We start from the raw sequence: 26,530 nt of genomic DNA on the forward strand, positions 1-26,530 counted from the left end.
TGGTACCTCTACCCAGCCAGCACTCAGCGGACTATGTGGCCCGCAGGACATGGTCAGCAAATTTTTGTGAAACGATAGTAATTGAATTTCATCGGAACCATGCTCAACCACTCTCCCATGTGGCCGTCCATCACATTTCTGGAGGCATCACAGTTACTCATGGCCCCATAGGAGGCAAGGTATATGACTGACTTTTTGACATTTTTTTCCTAGTTAAAATACACACACACACACACACACACACACACACACACAGGATTTAAAATAACCCAATAGATGAATTTAATACCATCTTTACCAACAAACAAGAATGGTTTTCAAAAATAGTTAATAAGCAGCAAATTTCTCCAGGATTCTGCTTTTTCCATTTTAATGTCAATACGGTATACCAGGGAACAAAGAAAGTTATATATAAGACTAAGCTCTTACAACAATAAAAAATGATGGTTTTGTTTGAATATCATGAGGGACTCCACATACTAAGGAGAAAGTGTGTCCCCAAAAGCAGCTGGCCCTGAAGAATAAAGGTTGAAGATCTGGGTTAGAGTCTGGGACTATTATATTAGATCTACCTACAAATCAGTTTGATTGCCACCATATCTCTGCCTTTTGTGATCTATTTATGTCTTTTTTCTAATGTTTCTCCTTCAGCACAAATTGTAACAGGACCCACTTGCATGTCTGTCCTGAGGAGACTTTTCTACATATAAAGTAACAATGTTGGCTCCAAAAGAGACCTAAAGACAGTACTGCTGAGCTCCTCCACAATTCCCTCCCCACTGACCTTAGTCAACATGACCACCCTCGTTTACTCCAGTAATGAGGGGTCCTGCCAGGGTCAAAGGCTCTAAAACATGATAGAGAATGACAGCCTGGTTATGGATCAAATCAGGCCTGGGTGAATTAGTGTTTCCTTCCAAGTTAACTCTTAGAATGACACGTGGGCCTGATACATCATATCCTACCATATCCCATCCCTGCTCTAGGCTCACGATGAAATGTGCACTGTAATCCATGTTTTGTGAGACCAGAAAAATAAGCATACAAAGAGTGACAATGTGCTGAGTATTGACCCTGCGCCAGGCACTGCTCTCACAGTTTTTAAATTTTATTTATTTAGGCTGCATTGGGTCTTCGTTGCCGTGCACAGGCTTTCTTTAGTTGCGGCTGGCGGGAGCTACTCTTCATTGTGGTGCGCGGGCTTCTCATTGCGGTGGCTTCTCTTGTTGCTCTAGGCGTACGGGCTCAGTAGTTGTGGCTCCTGGGTTCTAGAGTGCAGGCTCAGTAGTTGTGGCGCATGGGCTTAGTTTGCTATAGATGAAAAGTTTCTGCAATAGGACTCAAGATGTCTGCTGAGTTTGCTTTTTCCACCTGGTGCTTGGTGCTTCATGGGTTTCTCTTTATGGAAAAAAAAAAAAATTGACAGCAGGGACAAGTGGGAAAACCTTGAGTACTGCAAGTGCCATAGAGGCAAGCATCAGGCAGAAATAAATATGAAAATGAAAATGGAATTGTAAAGAACAGATCAAGAACTGGTGAGTCAGGCACAGTCAGTCAGACTTGCTACTTGGAGCTGGGGGCAGTGATGTTTGAGAGAGTTCCCGGCTGCCAGAATGCTGGAAACAAACCCTGTATCTTCAAGGAGACTGACTTGAAGACAATAAAAGAAAAGGCAGGTTGGATTTGGAAGAGACTTATTCACATAAGGGGGAAGTATAAAGAGAGATATGACAAGTGGAAGTGATTAGGAAGATAGAAACACAGATAAAGAAGGGGTGAAATTAGAACAGAGCTACCAATTTCTGTATTTCTAATCCATTTTCCAGTAAGCGGCTCACAGTCCGTTCAGAGAAAATACCAGGAGATACAATTTATTGATGAGCTTTCGCATGTAGGGCTACGAACAGGCCCTTCATATAAGTTAATACTGAATGCTCAGTGTAAAAGAATATTCTTGTTCTATTTTACATGGATGGAAAATGAGGCAGAGAGATTTTTTTTAACTTTCTCAAGGTCACTAAATTCCAGTAAATGGCAGGCTAGGTCTGATCTGACCCAAGGTATGTAAATACTGTCTGAGTATTAGTTTTAAAATAAATTTAAATCAGACTGGTTTCTCTTTTGTTACTAGATTAAAGGTGACTCAGTATGGAAGTTTCTAATTCAAAGTCAGTCAGTGGATAATTCAAATCCTACTAGCCAATTTTAAGAAAGCAGATTTTTGATAAACAACAAAATCCTACTGTATAGCACAGGGAACTATGTTCAATATCCTGTGATAAACCATAATGGAAAAGAATATGAAAAAGAATGTATACATATATGTATATATACACACACACACATATGTGTATATATATGTATATGTATAACTGAATAACTTTGCTGTACAGCAGAAATTAACACATTGTAAATCAACTACAATAAATAGGAATGCAAGAGATTTCTGTGCATTAATTTTGTATCCTGCTACTTTACCAAATCCATTGATTAGCGCTGGTAGTTTTCTAGTAGCATCTTTAGGATTCTCTATGTATAGTATCATGTCATCTGCAAACAGTGACAGCTTTACTTCTTCTTTTCCGATTTGGATTCCTTTTATTTCTTTTTCTTCTCTGATTGCTGTGGCTAAAACTTCCAAAACTATGTTGAATAAAATTTAAAAAAGAGAGAAAGCAGATTTTTTCCCCCTTTTAAGGTCTAAGGGGCACTGCATCACAAAGCCAAAGCAAAAAAAGAAAAACACGGATCTGTTTAAAGGGGTTATCCTCTGCTATGGAAATCTTTGCTGAGAAGAAATTCCTAAGTACATCTTCGATAGCCTTCTTTGCTGAATAAGAGATAATGTTTGGATGTAATGTCTCATTATTCATAAGTTTTCTTGGGATTAATTCACTGGTATACTGGTAAATGTGGGTGTGGTCTAGATACAGTCTCTCTGTCTGTCTCTCTCTCACACACACACACACAAACACACAGAGAGAAGAGTCATTCAGATTCTTCCCACAAAACGTCCAAAACAACACAAGATGGAATTGGGGAATCAATATAGAATTACAGAGAGATAGGGTGAAGTTTGATGACAGTGTGGCCAGCTGTGTGTCTGGCTGCAAAATACTGGCTCTAGAATCATGCGGGAGAGACCGTCATGACTACCATTTGCTAGAGACTTGCTGTGGGCCGGCATATCACCTTCTTTAATGTTCATTCACTCTATTCAGTATTCAGAGTGACACTGTTCCTATTCCTGGCTCACAGGTTGGGAAGCTGAGACTCACTCAGGAGCTCCCAATCCCCCAGACTGTAGGAGGCAGAGCCAGGAATTGAAGATAAGCCGCTCTGGCCTCCAGAGGCTGGACTCTTATGCAGGATTGCTTTTAAACTGTGCCTTTCAGTGGCAAAGAAAAGCATACAATATTGTAACCCCTCTAGGTCCCATGCCCATGCGTTTCTCCAGGTCCATCCAGATTCTGGAATCTGTCTGTGAGGGCAATAGTGGAGCAGTGTGAGTCTGAGTGCAAATGTGTGTGCAGAGAACAGGGACCACAGCTGAACAGTCTGAACATTAACCTTGAACTCTAGACATCAAAATTTCTCAACTCTGAGTCTAGTTCTCAGTGGTTTGAGTTGATGGAAAACCTAGTCTCCAATCTTAAAGGGAAAGAGCAGTAGGAAGAAAAGCAACCCTTATCCTCAGGCTGGACTCAGCTTCGGCAATGTCCATTCCCCTTCCAGCCGAGTACCCACGACCATCTACTGCTGCTGTGTGGTCTCCGGTGTTACACCTTCCCCATCCCTCTCTCAGTCCAGGAAAGAGTCCAGCTGAGACAAAACTGTCCTGAGACCCAAGGGGAAACCTCTGTCCTGTCCAGTTCCTCAGCTGCTCTCTCCTCTTAGGCACTGTCTCCCAAACCTTGTTCAAGTCCGAGCCATAAGCAAACACTCACCAGGGTTTATCTCTGCTTTGGAAACGGGCAGCAGGACTGTGGCCGTCAGTAAATACGTGCCATGTAAGCCAAAGCGGTTATGTGTCTTGAGATCACGAGTCCATCTCCCCCCAAATCTCTGCAATTACCCTGTCACCTGTGAGGCACCGACACTATCTGCAAAGGGATTGTGGTGTATCTGCAAAGAAGCGGTAAACGTTGGTCCCAAGCCAGCATCTGCAGGTCCTGGGGATTAAGACAGAATTAATTAAGAGCAGGTGCAGCTGAGGGGGAAACTTTCCTGAGTCCACTGCTGTGAACTGTGTGTATGTGAGGGAGCGTGGGATAGACAGAGCACTCAGCGCTGTGCTGAGACAGCAAAGTGGATCCTCATCTCCAATTCCTGCCCCAAACCCACCCCCAGGGTCATGGGGATGAGCTCTGTCATGTTCATACTGGACTCTGAGCTTCAGTGTTATAATAGGGAAGAATAACTGACTCCATATTACATCTGTTTTTTACTTTAACTTTTGTGCTCTGTTGCCTGTGCTTAGTCATGCTGGCTCTGAACCTTTTGTTAAAAAAAAAAAAAAAAAGAGGGCTTCCCTGGTGGCGCAGTGGTTGAGAGTCCGCCTGCCGATGCAGGGGACACGGGTTCGTGCCCCGGTCCGGGAAGATCCCACATGCCGTGGAGTGGCTGGGCCCGAGCCATGGCCGCTGGGCCTACGTGTCCGGAGCCTGTGCTCCGCAACAGGGGAGGCCACAACAGTGAGAGGCCCGCATACCGCAAAAAAAAAAAAAAAAAGAAGTTCATGCATGTTCTTGGATGTTCAACAATGTTTATTTGCATCTTGGTACTTAAAAGACTTATTTATTGGAGGCGAACCATAGCTTCTCATTTAATAGACAATCTACTTCCTTTATTTTGGTCATCTTAAAGGTCTTTCAATAAAGTGATATAAATCTTTCAAATTCTCTCATAATTTTTATTGTGAATAGAGAACTTTTCAAAAGTGTTCTGATTATCGCTAGTGCCTGAAGTTGCAAGCAAGCATCTAGAGAATTCTACTAGATTCCTTTTATTTTTTTTTTCTTGAAGTATAGTTGATTTACAATGTTGAGTTAATTTCTGCTGTACAGCAAATTGATTCAGTTTTATATATATATATATATATATACACACACATATATATATATACATACATATATATACACATTCTTTTTTTATGTTCTTTTCCATTATGGTTTATGACGGGATATTGAATACAGTTCCCTGTGCTATACGGTGGACTCTCATTATTTTACATGGTTGTTTGTGGGTTCTCCTCTTTCCACATAGGCAATCACATCATCTGCAAATAATGACAAGTTTGTTTCCAATTTTAAACGCTTTAGTTGTTATTACTGTCATGCTGTGCTGGTTAAGACCTCCAGCAGAGTGTTAAGCAGGAATAGAGGCAGCAGACTTGTACCTCAATGGTGAACAACTAGGGAACGTCTTCAAACTTTCATCATTAAATATGATGTTAGCTATAAAGTTCTGGTAGCTAATATCTATTAAGTTAAAGAAGATATATTTGGGCTTCCCTGGTGGCGCAGTGGTTGAGAGTCTGCCTGCCAATGCAGGGGACACTGCCCCGGTCCGGGAAGATCCCACATGCCGCGGAGCGGCTGTACCCTTGAGGCATGGCCGCTGAGCCTGCGCGTCTGGAGCCTGTGCTCCGCAATGGGAGAGGCCACAGCAGTGAGAGGTCCGCGTACCGCAAAAAAAAAAAGATATATTTACACCGGTTTTGCTGAGCAGGTTTTTTTTTGGTAAGCAACTTGATTTTTATCTGCATTTTGAGTGCAAAGTTTCTTGCAATGTTATTCTTTTCAAATATACTTTTATTGATGTAAAAATTCACAAAATATAAAATTAACCATTTCAAAGTATACAATTCTGTGACCACTTACTCTATTGACAATGTTATGCAACCACCACCTCTATCCAGTTTCAAAACATTTTCATTATTCTAAAAGAAAACTACATATCCATTAATCATTCAGTCTCAATTTTTCCTTCCCCCCAGGTCCTGGTAACCACCAATTTGCTTTATGTCTCTATAGATTTACCTATTCTGCACATTTCATATAAATAGAAATACAATATGTGATCTCTTGTGTCTGGCTTCTTTCACTCAGTGTACTGTTTTTGAGGCTTATTCATGTTATAATGTATGCCGATACTTCACTTGTATAGGTGATTAATATTCCATTATACATATATGTGTATGTATAGGTACGTGTATATACACATACCACATTTTGTTTTTCCAATAACCCACTGCTGGGCATCTGAGTTGTTTCCACCTTCTGGCTATTGTGAATAGTGCTGCTATGAATAACGTTATGCAAGTATTTAAGTACCTGTTTTCAATTTCATTGGGTATATACCCAAGAGTGGAATTCCTGGGTCATATAGTAATTCTATATTTAACTTTTTAGAGAGACCACCAACTTTTTTTTCCATAGCAATGGAACCATTTTATATGCCAGCAATGTGCAAGAGTTCCAATTTCTGCAATTATTCTTAATATTAGAATAATACCAGGCATTTTAGGAAATGCTAAGAGGAAAGGAAATGTTTGTAGTGCCCAAGGACATGTTATAATAATGATTCCAAAGTTCCTGTTTGACACAGCAGTGGAAATACAATGCACTTGAACTCACCACACATTACCCTGTCTTCTTCCCTCCTTCAGTCTCATGTGCTGCTTGTTTTTTAGTATTTTATGTACATCTTTTATCATCTTTGGATATTTCAAAAATAAGGCTCTAGAAAAATGTAGGCTTTAGGAAGTGATGTATCATCACAGTTGGCAGAAATACTAAAAAAGACAGTAAAAATAAGGACAACAAACTTATGTGATGTAATTCTTTAGACTTATTAATGAGTCAAATTACATATTAAATTTTGATTTATAAGGAAATAGAACATTTCTATTTATATTAGATTATATTACTCAACATTCTATGCCTATGCTGGAAATTTATTAAACTCTAAAAATTACATTCTTCATGTAATTCCAAAAATAAAAATAAAATTAAATACATAAAGCCCATTTTATGTAGTATATAGTCTACAACATAACTCTTACAAACCTTGGTTGAAATCCAACTGATTCTTATGTTCTGTTTTTTTTCTATATTCAAACAGCATTGTATTTGCAGTGAAAATACCTAATATTTGTAGTAGAATATTCTCTGGAATCCTTTCTAAAACAATTATATTAAACCCTTAGAAAATTATTTCATTCTATAGTTTCCAGATTTTACTTAATTACTCAAATCTAGAATGCCACCAAATGTAGAAAAGCCCTAACAATGAAATGATGACATTCCATCAACTATAACATGCATCACAGTTTAAGATACAGTCAGATGTGAAGAAATAAAACCATGAAATGCAAAAATAAAATATAATTTATCACTGATGCTTTTGCCACATTCATAAAGTCTCTGTGTGGAGCAAATTGTTTCTGTTTTCAAGAGCTCATGGTGCTTAATGATAGCCAATCCTCCATAGGAAGCATTTTCAGTGACTATAATCACAGTTTTTCTGTAATGTATGAGTTTACTGAAGTAGAAGTTTACTGGCGTAGTATAGAAATATCATTCCTTAAGGATTTTATAACTTCATTGAATCTAGAAATTATCCCCCTGAGAATGGAGTCTTTCTGCTATATGAGTTAGTGGGCAATTAAGGAGCTCTGAATTGTAAATAAAGCATTTTGACAATCACTGCAATTCGCACCCTTTTGTGGCGAAAGGCAGACTTTAACTATATCCACTGGACTCTCTCCTGAATTAAGTAACTGGTGTTTAATATGTCACTTTCAAAAGCTTTCCACATTCCTTGTTTCAAAAAGATTTATCTCTTATATGAATCTGTGGATGATTAGCGAGCTTTGACATCTATATGAAGGATGTACTACATTAACAAGGCTTTCCTCCTATCTGGGTTTGTTGATGTAAGGAAGACATGCATTATCGGAAGATATGCATTAAGACTACCACATTCACTGCACCTACAGGATCTCTCTCCTGTACAAGATGTTCAAAGAGTTTTGAGTTTCTAGGGAATACTGTCATTATCACAACATTCCTAAAATTTCTATTTTTATGTACAATGAGATGTAATTTTTCTTAGCTTGGCTGCATTCACTGCAACTGTAGGGTCCCTCTCCTGAATGAATACCATAATGTCTAACAAATATGACTTGAAAAAGAATAATTTCCCACTTTCCCTGCATCCATAGGTTTTTACCTCCTAAATGCATAGGCTGTGACTTTCAAATAAAGTCTTTTGACAATTGCTGCCTTTATAATGTTTCTTTTTTGGTGAGATTCTCTATGGTATAATGAGGAGATGTCTTCAGGTGGAACATGTACAACTTTCATTCCATATATAAGGTTTCTTTCCTACAGGAGTTCCAAAAGGGTCTATATAATCAGAGCGTTCATAGGCATTTCTATTCTGTATGAGTTCTCTGAGTAGATAAGATTAATCAAAAGAGATTTCTCACATTCCCACTGTCATTGCATAGAGGATTTTCCTCTATGCTGAGTTTGCTGATGATTAGCCAGGGCTGATTTCCGAAAGAAGGCTTTCTGACATTCATTGCACCTATAGGGTCTCTCTCCTGTGTGAGTTCTCCGGTGACCAATGAGAGTTGACAAAGTAGCAAACGTTTTCTTACAATTGCAGCATTCATATGGTCTCTCTCCTGTATGAATTCTCTGATGTACAGTAAGATAGGATTTAGCTGCGAAAGCTTTGTCACATACACTACATTTGAACGGTTTCTCACCTGTATGGGTTCTCTGATGTATAATGAGAGTTGACTTACAGGACAGAACCTTCCCACATTCACTGCATCCATACGACTTTACCCCAGAATGACAATTTTGTAGATGGTTAGTGAGACCTGACTTCTGGATGAAAGCTTGTTGACATTCATTACATCCATAAGGCCTCTCTCCTGTGTGAATTCGCTGATGAATCATGAGATGTGCCTTAGTGGAGAAGGCTTTCTCACAATTTAAGCATTCATACGGTCTCTCTCCTGTATGAATTCTCTCATGTACAATGAGATGTGCCTTTGATGTGAAGGCTTTATCACATGCACTGCATTTGAAGGGTTTCTCACCTGTATGGCTTCTCTGATGTATAATGAGAGTTGACTTAGAGGACAAAACCTTCCCACATTCACTGCATTCATGGGATTTCCCTACTGCATGATGAGTTTTCTTATGATTACTGAGATCTGACTTCTGGATGAAGGCTTGTGGACATTCACTGCATCCATATGGTCTCTCTCCTGTGTGAATTCGCTGATGAATCAGGAGCTGAGCCTTTTTTGAGAAGGCTTTCTCACAATCTGAGCATTCATATGGTTTCTCTCCTGTGTGAGTTCTCTGATGTACAGTGAGATGTGTCCTAACCATGAAGGCTTTATCACATACTCTGCATCTGAAAGGTCTCTCTCCTGAATGAGTCCTCTGATGTAAAATGAGTTTTGACCTCCAAGGAAAAGCTTTCCCACATTTGTTGCATCCATAGGATTTCCCTTCTCTGTGACGGGTTTTCTGATGATAGATTAGTGCTGACTTTGTAATGAAGGATTTCTGACATTGACTACATCCAAATGGTCTCTCTCCTGTGTGAATTCGCTGATGAATCAGGAGCTGAGCCTTTTTTGAGAAGGCTTTCTCACAATCTGAGCATTCATATTGTTTCTCTCCTGTGTGAGTTCTCTGATGTACAGTGAGATATGTCTTAACCATGAAGGCTTTATCACATACTCTGCATCTGAAAGGTCTCTCTCCTGAATGAGTCCTCTGATGAAAAGTGAGTTGTTTTGACTTCCAAGGGAAAGTTTTCCCACATTTGTTGCATCCATAGGATTTCCCTTCTCTGTGATGGGTCTTCTGATGATAGGTGAGCACTGACTTTGTAATGAAGACTTTCTGATGTTGATTGCATCCATATGTTTTCTCTCCTGTGTGAGTTTCCTGATGAGTGATTAGCTTTAACTTACTGGGAAAGGCTCTCTTACAATCACAGCATTCATGGGGTTTCTTTCCTGCCTGAGTTCTCCAAGGCATGGTCATGAGTAGTTTACAAGTATTCACTGCACTTTTGTTGCATCCATATAGTTTCTTGCCTAAAGAAGTTGAGTCATAATTAGCAAGCTCTGACGTCTAGATTAAAGCCAGAGTACCCATGGAAGAATGAGCAAGACAGCAAAAGAAGGTTTTTTTTTATCATTTACTATAAAAAATATTAGTGAGACAATCAGTAGAATCTGAATAAACTCTGTAGATTGGATAATAGTTCTGTAACAATATTAATATTCTGATTTTGATAACTGTATTGTTTATGTTTTTAAAATGACTTTGTTTCTAGGAAATACACACTTAGGTATTTAGGGGTAAAGAGTTCAGGAAAACAATATGTACCTCTGTGTGTGTGTGTGTGTGTGTGTGTGTGTGTGTGTATGTGTGTAATGACAGATAGATAGACTATGATAAAGCAAATGTGGTTAAATTACCACTTAAGGATATCTGCAAAAACAATGTGCATAAAATTTGTGTATAATCTTGGGATTTCACATTAAGTCTAAACCATTTAGAAATAAATATTTTCAAAAAAAAATAAAGGAAGACATTTACATAAAACTATATAGAAGGGTTACTCATAAAGGCCTGAATGCAGAATGAATAAATTATTTTATATTCACACAATGGCATCCGGCACAGTACTCTGGTATTCTTGATCTAAATGCTCATTATACAGTGTGCTGATTGTAAAAATTAACTATGTTATACTTCAAATATTTTTATACAAAGAAGTAAACAAAAATATAGTCAGTAGTCAGGAAATGCTCACGTATAGGAGGACCCTGGAAGGAATTTGGATATTATACTAATAGTAACAGGATGCCATTCAAGGTAATAGTAGGAGACAGATGTACTAGTTTTCACTTTAAAAATGTCATCCTGGACTTCCTTGGTGGTGCAGTGGTTAAGAATCTACCTGCCAATGCAGGGGACACGGGTTCGATCACTGATCCAGGAAGATCCCACATGTGGCGAGCAACTAAGCCTGTGAGCCACAACTACTGAAGCCTGCACACCTACAGCCTGTGCTCCACAACAAGAGAAGCCACAACAATGAGAAGCCCATAGGCCTCGCTCACCGTAACTAGAGAAAGCCTGTGCACAGCAACAAAGAACCAATGCAGCCAAAATAAATAAATAAATAAAATTAAAATTCACCTTTTAAAAAAAATGTCATCCTTGGGCTTCCATGGTGGCGCAGTGGTTGAGAGTCCACCTGCTGATGCAGGGGACACGGGTTCGTGCCCCGGTCCGGGAAGATCCCACATGCCGCGGAGTGGCTGGACCCGTGAGCCATGGCCGCTGAGCCTGCACGTCCGGAGCCTGTGCTCCTTAACGGGAGAGGCCACAACAGTGAGAGGCCCGTGTACCGCAAAAAAAAAAAAAAGTCATCCTTTGCGTATCTGTATCACAAGGTTTTAAATCTTGTGACATAAATACTTTTTTAGGTTTGTGGACTGTGGTTGTGAAAATTGGTAATGTCATATAATGTCATATAGCATTTTTCTTAGATTATACGTTAGATATTTCTCTCTACCCTTCCACTTGAAGACTGTTCTTTCTGTATGATGGTTTATCTTCCCATACCCCTTTTTTTCTTTCCAAGTAACTGTCAAAACCTTATGTCTTTAAAAATCCAGATGTTTCTGAAGTTTATGTTCATGACCTTTGGGGGAGAGTAGCCCGAAACACTGACTTTCCTTACTTACTATTTATAAATAAATAAAAATAGTAAAATTTAAAAAATCATCTGGTTATTACGTGGAGAATAGAGAGAAATAAGATTAAAGAAGTGAGAGTATCTTCAAGTAAACTATAAAAATTTTGGCAAAAAATACTGGATATTGAGGCTTGAGTGAAAACAATAGTTACAGGAAAGAGTGGAGGCCATCAGGATATAATAAGGAGACAGGAAGGTCAGACTTGGTAATGGATTAAATTTGTGGTGTGAGTGAAAAGAGGAACAAAAAGTGACATGAATTTGAGATAGATATTAGGTCTCCAAGTGCAGAGAGGAAGTATCCAGGTGACTATATGAGGATAAGGGAAGGTTTGGCCTGTAGACAGAAATTTGGGGGTCATCAGCATATAAATAGTATTGTTAAGGCCATGAAATTTAATGAAATTACACTGCTAACAAATAATAGAAATAGACAAAGATGAGGCTTTATGCTTTCCAACTCTGAAGACTTTAGAAGATGCCCAGAGCATGGAGAAAGTCCATCCATCAGACACAACCAATGACTACAAAGGAAAGATGTCAACTAAAGTCTTGAAAAAATATCTGGGGGAAGGAGGTTAAAATAAAGGACCCTCAGCTTCTCACCTCAAGTGTAGTTATCCTATCCTACTGATTCTTTCTTCTCTAATTAATTCTGAAAGCAATAGCCAATGAACCTTCCCAAAGATTCAATATCATACTTAGAGACCACCACTGTGGTCAACATTCCCACCTTCTAGCTTGCTCTGATACATTCTCACATGGCCCACAGAAAGCCACCTGCACAGTGGGCCAAATCTCCTTACCCCAGGATAAAAGGTGTTGCTGTATTAACTGGAAGAATTGTTACATTTGACCAGGTAAAAGAAGTGAAAACAAGAGATGTGGAGAAAACAGGAACTGACATTGCCAAAGAGGAAGCAGAAGAAAAGGAGGAAGTCTGGATGCTGCAAAGAAAATAATGTTCTACTGAACACTGAAACAAACCAAAAGAGAGAAAAAGAGGCACATCTTCCTTGAAACAGCAAGCAAGAGAGCCTTGCCAATGATTTAGGTATTTGTAATGACCTTCAGAGTTTTAGCCTTGTTAAACACACATGGAAGGGTCAACACTTCATGGCTAAGCACTTTACTTTCAAGGTCTCCCATCTTGCTGCTCTCTCAGTTGCTCACTCACTTGAAAAGTACTGACACTGCATTTCATCTTCTACTCTCCATGGCTCTTTTCCAGGTTTGAAATTAAGGATTATATCTGCTTTGGTAGCCTGATAGCCTGTTCATGGGCAATGACAAAGACTTGGACACTTACAATTGGACTTGGTGTGGGACGTCTAGGAAGAGTACAGAATGTTTCAGGAATGGACACACTTTGACCTTGGCATATTAAAAATCTAATGAAGGTGAAAACACGTTAATTTCCACCTGGGAACAGAAGAGGGTCTGAGAATCTATTGTCTATAAACTCAAATTCAATATCTTGAGGCCCTTTGAAAGCTAGGGCAACTGAAAAAGGAAGGGCTATTATTGGCTGTGTGCTCCAAATGATAGGGCAATCATCTTTAACTAGTGTCACAGGTTACTAGAATTCTCCAACAACACATCCTGGTACAGGTTCTTCTGAGCAGAACCTAGTGGCTATCACTCCTCCCAGGTAAAGTCCACAGAAATATACTCAAATGATATTAATTCCTGTAGTTATTACACATTCTTCTTCCAATGTGTGGTGACAATTACTGATGAGAAAAAGACCTACAGGTACATGTTCTGGCTGTTTTCACCGTAAGTTACAAAGGCTATATCTCTGTGTCATAGTTCTCACCAGTCATTATGGAAAGAAGTAAAATGCCATTTTATCTATCTTGCAATTGAACACTTAATTATCAACTAATCCAGTAAATCAGAAGTTTTTGAAAGGCATATTCACTATATCCTGCAGGTAAAATATCCCTAAAACAGTAATCTCTGTAAAATATTTTTAACATATATTTAAAAGGTGGAGAAGAACTAAGTGCTCATATAAACACAACAAAAATCTGTCCTCAAGGAGCTTTTATCCTGAACACTTTTCAACAGATAGAACAATAGAATCAGGTATGAAATGACTACACATGCAGGAATTATCAGCTCAGAATATTATGAATATTTATTTATTTATTTAGCGGTACACGGGCCTCTCACTGTTGTGGCCTCTCCTGCTGTGGAGCACAGGCTCCGGACGCACAGGCTCAGCGGCCATGGCTCACTGGCCCAGCCATTCCACGGCACGTGGGATCCTCCCAGACTGGGGCACAAACCCGTGTCCCCTGCATCAGCAGGCAGACTCTCAACCACTGCGCCACCAGGGAAGCCCATGAATGTTTAATATAAAGCATTAATATATTGAGAAATAAGATATCTAAAATATGGGGAAGGAATAAGATAATATTAAAATGACCATTTAAATATATATAAACCAGCAGAAAAATTTAAAAATAAAATACAGTTGATCCTCATTATTCGTGGATTTATTGTGAATTCACCTACCTGCTAAAATTTCTTTCTGACTCAAAATCAATAATCACGGCACTTTCATGAACATTTGCAGACATGCATAGAATGGTTTGAGCAATGAATAATTTGAGTTGTCCAATGTGTATGTTCCCATTTAAGTCTGAACAAGATGATGTTCTGCCTTCTTATTTCAGCTCTGCTATTGTAAACAAGTGTCCTTTTCGTTGTCTACTTAGTGTCACGTTTTTCACATTTTTAAACTTTTTTTTTTGGTAATTTTGTTGTTTAAAATGGCCCCCAAGCACAGTGCTCAAGTACTGTCTAGTGTTTTTAAGTGCAAGAAGGCAGTGATGTACCTTAATGAGCAAATATATGTGTTAGATAAGCTTTGTTCAGGCAAGAGTTATAGTGAGTTTAATGTTAATAAATGAATGATACATATTAAATAAGGTGTCTTTAAGCAGAAACACACATAAAACAAGGTTATCCATTGATTGACTGACACAAATGTAACCAGCAGCTTGCAGAAACCTAGTCCATAATCCCCCTAGGAGCAATGTTCAATATTTGCTAATTCAGTGTTCACAGTGATTTTATAGAATGTAAGTACAGTGAATAACAAGAATCAACTGGATACGGTAACTAAAATTAGAGACCAATTGACAAACTAATAGCCATATAGATACGGCTGAAGAATTAGTATACTCGAATAAAGAATGCAAAGAGATAAAGTATATGAAAGAGAGGGTGAGAAATAATGGAGGTGAGTTCTAAAATTTAAATGGATGTACAAAAGACTTGAATAGCCAGGGCAACCTTGAAGAAGAAAAAAACTGGAGGGCATAACAGTACCAGATTTCAGGGACTTATTTCAGTAAAAACCTACTGTAATTAGACAGTGTTGTATTATTAGTACAAGGATAGTAAATACAAGAATGGAACAAAATACAAAGATCCTGGAAAAAGATTCAGTATACACTACCATCTAGTTTATGACACAATGCCAACGTAATTCAGTGGGAATAAAGAACAGTCTTTTCAATAAACTGTACTAGTTCAACTGGATAACAATATGGAGAGAAAAAGAAGGAACTTTCATCCCATGCCTCACACACAGGGAAAAATAAATTCAAAATGGATCACAGATCTAAATATAAATAGTAAAATATTTAAATTTCTAGGGGAAAATTTACATGACTATCATGAGATATGCAAAGATTTCATAAACAAGATGCAAAAAACACTAACTAGGCAGGGAAATATTGACAATATTGGGTTATTAGCGGGCAAGACAGATCTTTACCAATTCTTGCAACCATGGTCCACTTTAAAAACATCATTCTGTGTGTGCTTGTCAGTTATACTGGTAAGATCTTATGTAACATAAATGTAGCCTACCACTGGCTGTAGGCAAAGTTTATCACTTTAATTGCTCGTATTAGAAAAAAGGGAAAAGTGTAAAATCAATAATCTAATTCTCACTTTACAAGGCTGGGGGAGAAAAAACAGCTTGAACCTTAAGTAGAATAAAAAAACTTAAACTGCTATATAAGGTTACTAAATTTGGTACATCCATAGCAAGACTGATTAAGAAAAAAGAGAGAAGACAAATTAAAACAAAGTGATGAAAAACTAATCAACACTACAATTCCTAAAGGCATTACAAGGACAACTTGGTTTCTATTTTTTAATGACAAAGCATATTTACACACATCATAGTGAAATTGCTGAAAACCAAAGACAAAAAGTAAATCTTGAAAACAGCTAGAGAAAAAAAAGACACATTAGTTACAAGGAAAGAGTAATATGAATGATTGTTGACTTCTAACCAGAAACAATTCTGGGAGGCCAGAAGATACTAGATTCACACTTTTTAAATGATAGAGAAGCACTGTCAATTTAGAATCCTATCTCCAGGGAAAATATTATCTAAAAATGATTGTGAAATAAAGACATTTTAAAATAAACAAAATCTGAGAGAATTCACTACCAAAAGACCTGCAGAATCCCAGTGAATTATAATTTCTATAATCCACTTGATGCAACCTTCTTGAGCATATGTAATATTTATAATAGCTGTTTTAACATCATTTTCTGCTAATTCTATCACCCGTGTCATTTCTGGGTCTCATTTGTTTATTTATACTTTACTCCTCTTTTTAAATTTTTTTTATTTTTTCATTTTTTATTGGTTTTAAATTTTTTGGGTTTTTTTCTTTAAATTTTTTTCCTTTTTTTTTCTGGGTCTCTTTCTATCAACTTTCCTTCAGGTTTGTGGGTGCTATTTTCCTGCTTCTTGGCATACCAGGGTAGGTTCTAATTAGATTTCAGACTTTGTGAATTTTACATTACTGGTTGATGGACTGCTTCCTATTCCTTTTGAATACTATTGGGCTTTGTCCTGAGAAGCAGTAAATTACTTAGAAACAGTTTATTTTTTTAGTGGTTTGCATTATGCTTTGGTAAGAGAGTTCAGAGGAGCCTTTACTCTAGATCCAATTTGAGCCACCCACTGAGACAATGCTCTTCTGAAGTTCCACTGTGAGTCTCCAAATGTTAAGGAGGTGTTTCCATTCCAGTTGGTGGAAACACAAATTATTCCCAACTTTGTGCAAGCTCCAAGGATGGTTCGGCCTGTTCATTTCCAGTGGTTCTTTCTCCAGCCTAGGGAGTTTCTTCACATATATGTGCCGATTACAACTTAAAAACTTGTGCAGGAACTCTAGAATTCTGACCTAGAAATTGCTCTCCTACTGCCCCTCCCCTGAGCTACTCAAACAAATAACCTAAAAACAATACTCACCATAGCCGTGCTTCTAATCTCATTATTGGCAATTAGCCTGGCCTATGAACGAACACAAAAAGGACTAGAACGAGGGCTTCCCTGATGGTGCAGTGGTTGAGAGTCCGCCTGCCGATGCAGGGGACATGGGCTTGTGCCCCAGTCTGGGAAGATCCCACATGCCATGGAGCGGCTGGGCCCGTGAGACATAGCTGCTGAGCCTGCGTGTCCGGAGCCTGTGGTCCACAACGGGAGAGTCCACAACAGTGAGAGGCCCGTGTACCACAAAAAAAAAAAAAAAGGACTAGAATGAACTGAATATGGTATTTAGTTTAAAACAAATGATTTTGACTCATTAGACTATGACTAAATTCATAATTACCAAGTGCCTTTCGCATATATAATTATTATAGCTTTCACAGTATCTCTTGTAGGACTGCTAGAACTCTGGAACTCTCTCACTCTCTGGGCACAGCTCTCTCCTCTCCTGTCATCTGCCCCATGGATTGATTTCAGCCACACTGAATTCCACTAACTCTAAACTCTGTCTCAATTCAAGGAGACTGAGATCTTTTGGGGCTCCTCCTCCCTATGCTGTAGAATGGAAACTCTCTCCAGGCAGTAGGCTGGGGGACAATCATAAGGCTTACTTCATTTGTTTTCTTTCTCTCAGAGATAGCTGTTCTGAGCTCCCTATTATCCAACATCTGAAGAAGTCCATTCACGTATTTTGTCTTTTCTTGTTATTTAAGGTGGGACGATATATACATCATACTGTTGAAGAAAAAGGTGTTGTTGGAGTTGGCTGTGAAAAATACTGGTCAGGATTTAGGTTCACTATGATATATGTGGATATATTAATTTGTGCAATTTCAGAATAGATACAAACGTATGTTTGGTAGTATTTCTAGCAGCATAAATCTCATATTCCTTTAGGACATTTAAGAGTTCTTTTCCAGTGCTGAGAATTTGATTTATACTTTTCAAGAGCATTCCACGGTGTTCACATGTAACAATCAGTGTAAGATTCTCTGATTAAAGAAAAAATGTTAATGTACTTAGATCATAATTACTTTAGATAATTATTTCTCTGGAAACATGTTTTTCCAAATTTACTTAAGGGCTAGGCAGGAATTTATCAAAGTGTAAATTCTCTGAAATCTAATGTTTTTGTGGTAGGCAAAATAATGGCAAATCCCAAAGGTGTTCATGTCCTAATTCCTAGAAACTGTAAATATGTTACATTGCATGGTAAAGGGGAATTAAGGTAGAAGATGGAATTAAGTTATTTTAGGACCATATAAATTGTTTCTAGAGTTTTAAAGGTTCACAGAGAGAAACCTCAGAATGGATTGTACCCAGAGCCTATCAACACTAGATTTAGAAGATGAAATTTGGCACTCCTGAGCTGATCAGTTTTAGGTTAGGTTTTGGATTCTGGGTTGGCCCTGTAATGGGCTGAGACATCTGGAGATGCTGGGATAGGATGAATCCATTTGCATGCAGGATAGACACGAATCACTGGGCGCCAAAGGGTGGCCTCTGGTAGGTAGAATGATGGCCTCCCAAAGATGTCTACATCCTTATGTCTAGGACCTGTGAACATGTTATATTATAAGGCAAAGGGGACACAAGGTAGTAGATGGAGTTAAAGCTGCTAATTAGCTGACTTTAAGATAGGAGATTATCCTGGATTATCTGGGTGGGCCCAATGTAATCACAAGCATCCTTAAACGTGGAAGGAGGAGACAGAAGAATGAGTGTTGGAGGGATGAAAGAGTTGACCAGCCATTGCTGGCTCTGAGGAAGGAAAGGGGCCGCAAGCCATGGAATTTGGGCAGCTTCTAGAAGCTGGAAAAGCAAAGAAACAGATTCTCCTCTAGAGCCTCCAAGAAGAAATGCAACCCTGTGAACATCCTTGCTTTTGGCCCAGAGATGCATTCTGGACTTCAGAGCTCCAGGATAATAAATTGTGCTGTTATGAGACGCTGAGTTTGTGACAACTGGTTACAGCAGCCATAAGAAACTAATATAGCTGTCCTTCTACATTCATTATATTCTTAGGTTTTCACCGCACAATGCAATTCCTGGTGTCCAAGAAGATTTCCTTTATTTACAAAAGTCTTTCCCACTTTCCAAGGTAAAACTGTGATACATGACTTAGTTTGGTGATAGAATTTCCATTTTTTATTGCCTTTGGGGGATTTTTCTTCTCTATGAGTGCTCCCACATTTTACTAAACATGTCTTCCACCTTCAGTGCCTCTAGAGTTGTCTTTCTATGCTCCTCTGACAAGTGATAAGGTACAATTTATCATAAAAAACCATCACACTCTAAGGTTTTGGTCCTATGGGAATTCTTTGATATCAACTGCAATATCACCTCTAGGAAAAGACTTCCCCACAAGAGCTGCATTTCTGCCCAATGTGATCTCACTGATATTTACTAAGCCTAACTTCTCACAGAGGTGTTCTCCACAACCACCCCATCCACAGCATTTCTGTCCTAAGCAAGCTCTGACACATAATGAATGTGGGGAGGATTCTTGCTCAAGACTTTTTCCCATCTCAGGTATCTGAGGATTTTTTTTTTCCTACACAATATCTGTAACATATAAGACATAATTTATTACTGAAGGGGTTGTCGCATTCACTGTATTTGCAAGGCTTAATCCCTGTGTAAATTCCCCATTTTCTACTGAGGCTTGACTTCTTGGAAAAGGCTGGTCCACAATCACTACATTTCTGTCCCCTAGGAACTCGCTGATGTTTAATAAGGGCTGGGTTCCCGTAAAAGACATTTCCACAGGCACTGCATTCATAGGGTTTTGCTCCTGTATGAGTTCACTCATGAATAAAGAGCTATGACTCACTGAGGAAGATTTCTCCAGCTTTGGGGAATCCACAGCTTTCTCTCTTTTATGAGTTTTCTTATGTTTGGTGAGGACTGACATGTGGGCAAAGGCTTTGCCACATTCACTGCAGGCATATGGTCTCTCTCCGGTGTGAGTCCGCTGGTGCTGAATGAGCTCTGACTTGCTTCTGAAGGCTTTTCCACAATCACTGCATTCATATGGTTTCTCTCCTGTATGAATTCTCTGATGCTTGGTAAGGTCTGACTTAAAAAAGAACGTTTTTCCACATTCCCTGCATTCGTAAGGCCTCTCTCCTGTGTGAAGTCTCTGATGTGCAACGGCGTATGACTTCTGGGAAAAGGCTTTCCCACATGCACTGCAACCATATAATTTCTCTCCAGTATGAGAGCGCTGATGTCTGTTGAGCCGGCACTTCCGGCTGAAGGCTTTTCCACATTCACTGCATCCGTAGGGTTTCTCTCCTGTATGAGTTCGCTGATGGACCATAAGCTGTGACTTCCTGGAAAAGGCTTTCTCACATTCATTACATTCATGGGGTTTCTCTCCTGTATGATTTCTCTGATGTTCAGTGAGCTGAATCTTCCTCAAGAATTTTTTCCCACATTCATTGCATCCATGGGGTTTCTCTCCTCTTTCAGTTCTCTGATGTCTAACGAGCTCTGCCTTCCTGGAGAAGGCTTTCCCGCACTCACTGCATGTATGTGGTTTCTTTCCTGGATAAATTTTTTGATGGTCATCGAGCTGTGACTTAGTGCTACTGGGTTTCACACAGCCATGATATTTAATTCTGGTAAGAGTTCTATTATGCTGGAGGTAGAGAGATGATTTCCCATATCCACTGAACTCATCAGAATCCTTTCCTGCATATCTTCTATTCTCAATAACAAAACCTAAAGGTGATTTCAAACTTTTACAATGTGGGCCAAAATTATTGTATCTTTGTGTTAAAGGAACAAGACTTTTGCATAAATCGAAATTATTTCCAAGTGCATAACTTTGCTGACATCTTTCCAAAGTTTTAATCCCGTTTTGGTTTTCTGTGTGCCATTGCATAGGGTGAATCTCCCATATTTCTTCTAGGAAAAAGAACAATGAAAACATCCATGATAATTTTACGGGGTAAAAAAAGGTACAAAAATGCCATGGTTTGGGCTAGCTCTGATAAGATCCCAGTCTAAGAGAAATGTCCACGATGGAAATGTATCCTATGCTCTGTGAAAAATGACAATATTGCATGCTGCAACTAAGGAGCTGGTGAGCTGCAACTAAGGAACCTGCCTGTTGCATCTAAGATCTGGCGTAACTAACTAACTAACTAACTAAATAAACATATATATATATGTGTGTGTATATATATATATATATATATATATACACATATATATATATAGTGTCTGTGTGTGTGTGTGTGTGTGTGGTCTGCGGGCCTCTCACTGTTGTGGGCTCTCCCGTTGTGGAACACAGACTCTGGATGCACAGGCTCAGCAGCCATGGCTCACGGGCCCAGCCGCTCTGTGGCATGTGGGATCTTCCTGGACCAGAGCATGAACCTGTGTCCCCTGCATCGGCAGGCGGACTCTCAACCACTGCGCCACCAGGGAAGCCCATAAATAAATATTTTTTAAAAAGAGACAATATTATAAAACAGTAAAAGGAAAAACAGCTATTTTAGAAACAAAGTTGGGCAGTCTACAATGAATAAATATAATGTGGGCTGCTTTCCAAATAGAACCTCGCAAAATGGGGACAGAAGTAGAAATAGAACCACACTGTGACTGGAATACAAAAAAAGAAGATGGAAGGGATGGATCCATCCATCCAACAAACACTGAATGGGTTGGTGTTTGGGAATATACTAGAATATTAGAATAATATATTAGAATATTAGAATTAGTATGTTACTACAGTTTGACTAATATATCCTGTCTCCATGGAGCTGTCATTCTAGTAACAAAAGAGAAAGAGAGCAAGAATCATGAGGTAATCAAAGTAGTAAGAAAATTATAGAACATGAAAAATGGTATGAAGGAGGTGATCGAGTAGTGGAAGGTCAATCTTAGACAAAGTAGTCATCCTCGAGAGAAAAAAAAGTTAAGCTGACATCACAGGACTAGAATGAGCAATGTTAAGCAAATAACTACATGAAGACTATTCCAAGAGGAAACAGGCAATGCAAAAACCCAAAGGCAAAAAAAAACTTAGGCATGATAGAGAAACATAAGGGAGGCTGGCATACTTGGACTATCCTGAGCTTGAGGGAAGTAGAAATAGATAAGTTTGGAAAGGTCTGTAGAATTGAGAGTGTATAGATCTTGTAAACTGTTAAAAATTGGATTTTATGCTAAGAACAATAGCAGGAAGCAACCAAAAAATTTTTGACAGAAGTACAACAGGTTTTGAATTGATATTTCCAAAAGGTCACATGACTCATAGGAAGAATGAATTGGAGAAATAAAATTGTTGAGAAAACACACAGGAGGCTATGGTAGAGTTCCAGCAAGAGATAACAGTAGCCTCAGCATGGATGACTATCAAGGAGATGAAAAAATGTACAAAAACAAATTATGCATGATGGAAGAGGAAAAGATAAGTATAGAGGAAGGAAAGCTAAGACTCACCATCACAATGAACTCTGGAGGTAGAAAAGGGAAGAATCAAGGACAGGGCCTCAAGATGCGGCTGAAGCATCTGTTTAGGAGCTGGTGCCATTTAATAAGACGAGGAAGAATAAAGACATAGGTTAGGCATCTGTGGGATATCAAGTGCTCCATTTTGAGGTACACATCAGGTTTGAGATGACTAATACACACTCAAGAGAAAATATGATGTACTTGGCTGGATCTATGAGTGTGTAGAAAGTTTTAGACTTAAGATAAGAATTTTAAGTCATGAGTATACAAATATTATTTAAATATCTGGACTGCATGAAACTAAATGAGATAATTTAAGAAGAACGAGTAGAGAAAGGGGAGGGCCCAGGACAAGGGCATTCCTAGTTTTAGAGTTTGGGGAGAGGAATACGCAGAGAACATGAAAAGTCCATCCAGAGACATCAAACCGTATCTATGCTGATCAAACAAATAAGCAACATGGGTTTTAGTAACAAAGGGAAATTTTAGTAATTTAGTAACAAAGGGAAAATTTAGTAACAAAGGGAAATTTCCAGTTACAACTAGAAAATCAGAATGTAGGACCTACAGAGTGTGATTCCAAGAGTACTGAGGTAAAATATTCAATAATCGCCTTGTTACTAAATCGTTCCCCTCTCATTCTGACTGCACACCAAAATGAAACTTTTCTAAGACACCAATCACTTATTTACTAGGAATATTGTAGATAATACTCCAATTTTCTATTAGGTATGATACAACCTCACATGATCTAATATATCCAGACACACATATAACCATCTGAAATTTAAAAATAAGTCCTTGGGCCATCTACCCACATCCCATGTACTGACTGGTGGAAATACCACCTTCTTCAATCATAATGTAACTGTATATAGAGCTGCCCCATAAAAATTTCTGCAGTGATGGAAATATTCTGTATCTGTGTTTTCCAATATGGTAGCCACTAGCCATGTATGGCTGTTGAGCACTTGAATGTGGCTAGAGTTGACTACAGAAATAAATTTGTAATTTTACTGAATGTTAATTAAATTTAATTAAATGTTAAATTTAAGTAGTCCACATGTGGCCAGTGCCCAACACACTGGACAGCACAGGTATAGACCATCATATCCTATATTTGCCATTATAATATGTTTAATATACTCATCTCCAAATTTTCTATTTTCCACTAATGCCAGATTCTTCCTTGATCTCTGTTCCTACATCATCTCTGACACCCGCCAATGAAGAGATTCTGAAGAATCATTCCCATCCAGGATGAAGAAAATATTCATCGTCCTTACCTTCCACTCATCCTAGAACTCCAAGCTATATTTTCCCATTGTTACAATTTTACCACCCAGCTATCAAGAAAGACTCTCTAGAACTAGCCAAAAAAGACAAGACAAAACCAAAATCACACTTTCTAAGCCAAATATTAACATAAAACCCAGAGTAATCAGCCATTTCTTTGCAGACAGTCTCCTATAGGCCAATCTATTAAGAATCTCCCACACTGCTTTCCTCATTTCCATCTCCAAAGTCTTCTTTTTACATTATTACTGACCGACAAGGCCTTCTGTCAACATTTTTACTTAAAACCCAGCTCTCTTTCTTGCAGAAATTATTTTATTATGCTTTCAAAAAGAAGCACACTTTATCCTCTCAACAACACTTTATCAAAGCTCAGTTTTCTCTGATTTTGTAAATCAATCCTTGTCTATACCTCATAATAAAATGCTAAAAATTTTAGAATTTTATGCACCTACATCAACCCTTTCCAACAGATTTTTACACTTGTCTTTTATTTCATCTGCATCTCCCTCAGAGCACATTAGAATTGTGGTTCTTCAATGACAGGGATCAAAGCAGAATTGCCTGGCAAGCCTTTCAAATACCTAATAGGCTCTGGTCACTCCCCACACCTAGCAAACCAGAAGCCGAATCTCAAGAGACAGAGCCTGTAGTTGGAAAAGTCTCCCACATAGTTCACACACATCCCTGATGAAAAGCAAAATTAAAACCAAAATGCAACAAAACCAAACCTGTTTTGGGGATTCCCTGGTGGTCCAGTGGTTAGGACTCCACGCTTTCACTGCCCAGGGTGCAGGTTCAACCCTTGGTTGGGGACCTAAGATCCGGCAAGCCATGCACCCAGGGGCAGGGTGGGGGACCACCAAACCTGCTTTCATGAAAGATGTGATAAATGGATGCAAGTGATACTGTCAGTGAATTATTCTGTGGTTACGCTAAGTAAGGAAGAATAAGATACAGACCCTTTCCTCTATATGGAAAAAGCCTCATACCAACCAGTAAAACAATACAATAAAATATACGATCAGGACTGAGTTAGTGCGGTGTAGATATGAAAACATATAGGAAGTCAGGAAAGAGGGAGTTTTGAGTGTGCACTTGAACTTCACGGACAGAAAAAGAGAACTCAGAGTGAAAGAAGGCGGCATCTGGATGTAAAAATGCAATATAATCAAATGCGTAGATGCCAGTCTTCGGGTTATTTGACATAATCTGTGGCATTCAGTAAAATAGATCACTTCCTCCTCTTTGGAGTAATTTTGTCACTTGTTTCCAGGACATCTTCTGACCCTGTTTCTACCACAGCCCAATGCTTTTCTTTTTATTTGGCTGGGTTCTTATCTTCTCAACTTTAAAAAATAAATGTGGACCTCTTGTTTTCTCAACCAACTCTCACTCTTCATGTTTTCTCATCAAGTCCCACTGCTTTCATGCCCCCTATCCACAGAGAAATACAACCAGAACCTCAAAGGGAGCTAAAAGAAAAACTGAAGTCAACCTACATATGTAGGAATTGGAACAAAGCAAGTCTATATCATCATGGCCATCAGGGGACCTGAGAGGGTGGAATTTCCAAAATGCATTTTGAAAACAAAATTCAATAGGAACAGCAGAGACTTTCAGAAACATAGAGCAGAGTAAATAGGAAAGACTCAAGGCAACTCAAAGGTGACCGGGCACCAGGGTGTAGAGCAGTACGGGAGAACCTAAATAAAACGCACATGGAGGAAAAGGATTCACCAGGAGGAAAAATGATCTCATTCCTGAAGGTGAAGGAAAAAGGATTTCACAGGATGGATATCTTGGGTGCAGGCAAAATATAGAATGAGAGGGCAGATCAGACTATAGAAAGAGAGGTGGGAATACCTGTTAGAGTGCAGAGAGGTTAAATCTTCCGTATATACGAATACACACTCTGATGGTGAAGACATTATCTGGGAGAAAGGAGGGTTCTGGTTTCACATACAGGAAGTAGAACATCATAGGGCAGAGGCCCTGGTGCCTGGCAACACACAGATGATTAGAGTGCAGGTCATATATTAGCAGGAGTCAATGTGGGACTCTCCAGCAGAGAACAGAAATCTTAGGCCTTAAGAATGAATTAAACTTTTAACAGAAGATTAAAAAAAAACTAAAAAAAACAGAATCTGAAAACTTGGGAAGCAGAGGGTGAATTAGTAGACAGAGGTGCCCTGGGATACGAGGGGTGTGTGGTTTTCAGATGAATGAAGCTGAGGTGGATTGTCACGGAAGGATATTAATCAGCCTTTTCAAAAGGGATGGGGATATTGCAGAGGTAGGGAGCAGCGCTAAGTGCAAAGCAATGTGAACAGGTAGTGAGATGTATCTCATAGCAGGCAAGGTGAAGAACAGGAAGTGAGGCCCCTGCAGACAAAGAAAAGGAGGCGGCATGAGGGGGCATGCTGGGAGGAATGGAATCAGGTTAAGACCTCAAGGTCCTGGATGAGACAAACTGCAGTCAGATCCAGAAAGCTGAAAAAAAAGAAGACATCATCCTTTAGTGGCAGGCAAAGAAGAACAGCCCTGACAAAAACATGCAGGACTTCCCTGGCGTTCCAGTGGTTGAGACTCCAAGCTTCCACTGCAGGGGGCACGGGCTAGAACCCTGGGAGGGGAACTAAGATC

The 26,530-nt window shown here is 39.0% G+C and overlaps 2 protein-coding genes across 7 annotated transcripts in view; both read right to left on the reverse strand.

Moving 5' to 3' along the window:
* Positions 1-258: 258 nt before the first annotated feature.
* Positions 259-26,530, reverse strand: part of LOC101277417 (zinc finger protein 649) — a 57,434-nt gene continuing 31,162 nt past the window's right edge. For 3 of the 5 annotated variants that reach the window (XM_012539373.3, XM_049703442.1, XM_049703440.1), the window contains one exon: positions 19,177-21,034. In XM_012539373.3, the coding sequence (XP_012394827.1) occupies positions 19,677-21,034 (1,358 nt within the window). In that variant the 3' untranslated portion in view covers positions 19,177-19,676. The other 2 variants (XM_049703444.1, XM_049703443.1) reach the window with 2 other exon arrangements.
* On the reverse strand, positions 1,407-11,434 carry LOC105748930 (zinc finger protein 84-like). 2 transcript variants are annotated; one of them, XR_007474308.1, is made up of 3 exons: positions 11,250-11,434; positions 3,948-10,135; positions 1,407-2,643 (listed from the first exon to the last, which is right to left on the reverse strand). XR_007474308.1 is itself a non-coding variant. In XM_033417781.2 (2 exons), exons 1-2 carry the CDS (start codon positions 11,386-11,388, stop codon positions 8,505-8,507), a joined length of 1,770 nt encoding a protein of 589 aa, XP_033273672.2. In that variant the 5' UTR covers positions 11,389-11,434; the 3' UTR covers positions 1,407-8,504. The 2 variants fall into 2 exon arrangements, 1 of the variants encoding a protein (XP_033273672.2); XM_033417781.2 differs by having other exon boundaries at positions 1,407-10,135.

This window comes from Orcinus orca, chromosome 20 (assembly GCF_937001465.1).
Source record: "Orcinus orca chromosome 20, mOrcOrc1.1, whole genome shotgun sequence".
In the NCBI taxonomy this organism is placed as follows: domain Eukaryota; kingdom Metazoa; phylum Chordata; class Mammalia; order Artiodactyla; family Delphinidae; genus Orcinus; species Orcinus orca.

Bases quoted from the DNA above. Each gene is read 5' to 3' on its own strand.
- LOC105748930 (XM_033417781.2), bottom strand. From the start codon at position 11,388: ATGGCTCACGGGTCCAGCCACTCCGCGGCATGTGGGATCTTCCCGGAC. The intron at 10,136-11,249 runs GTGAATTTTAAT...CAACTTCTTTAG, and splicing joins GATGACATTTTTTTTAAAAG to GCAAGAAACTATATGGATGC.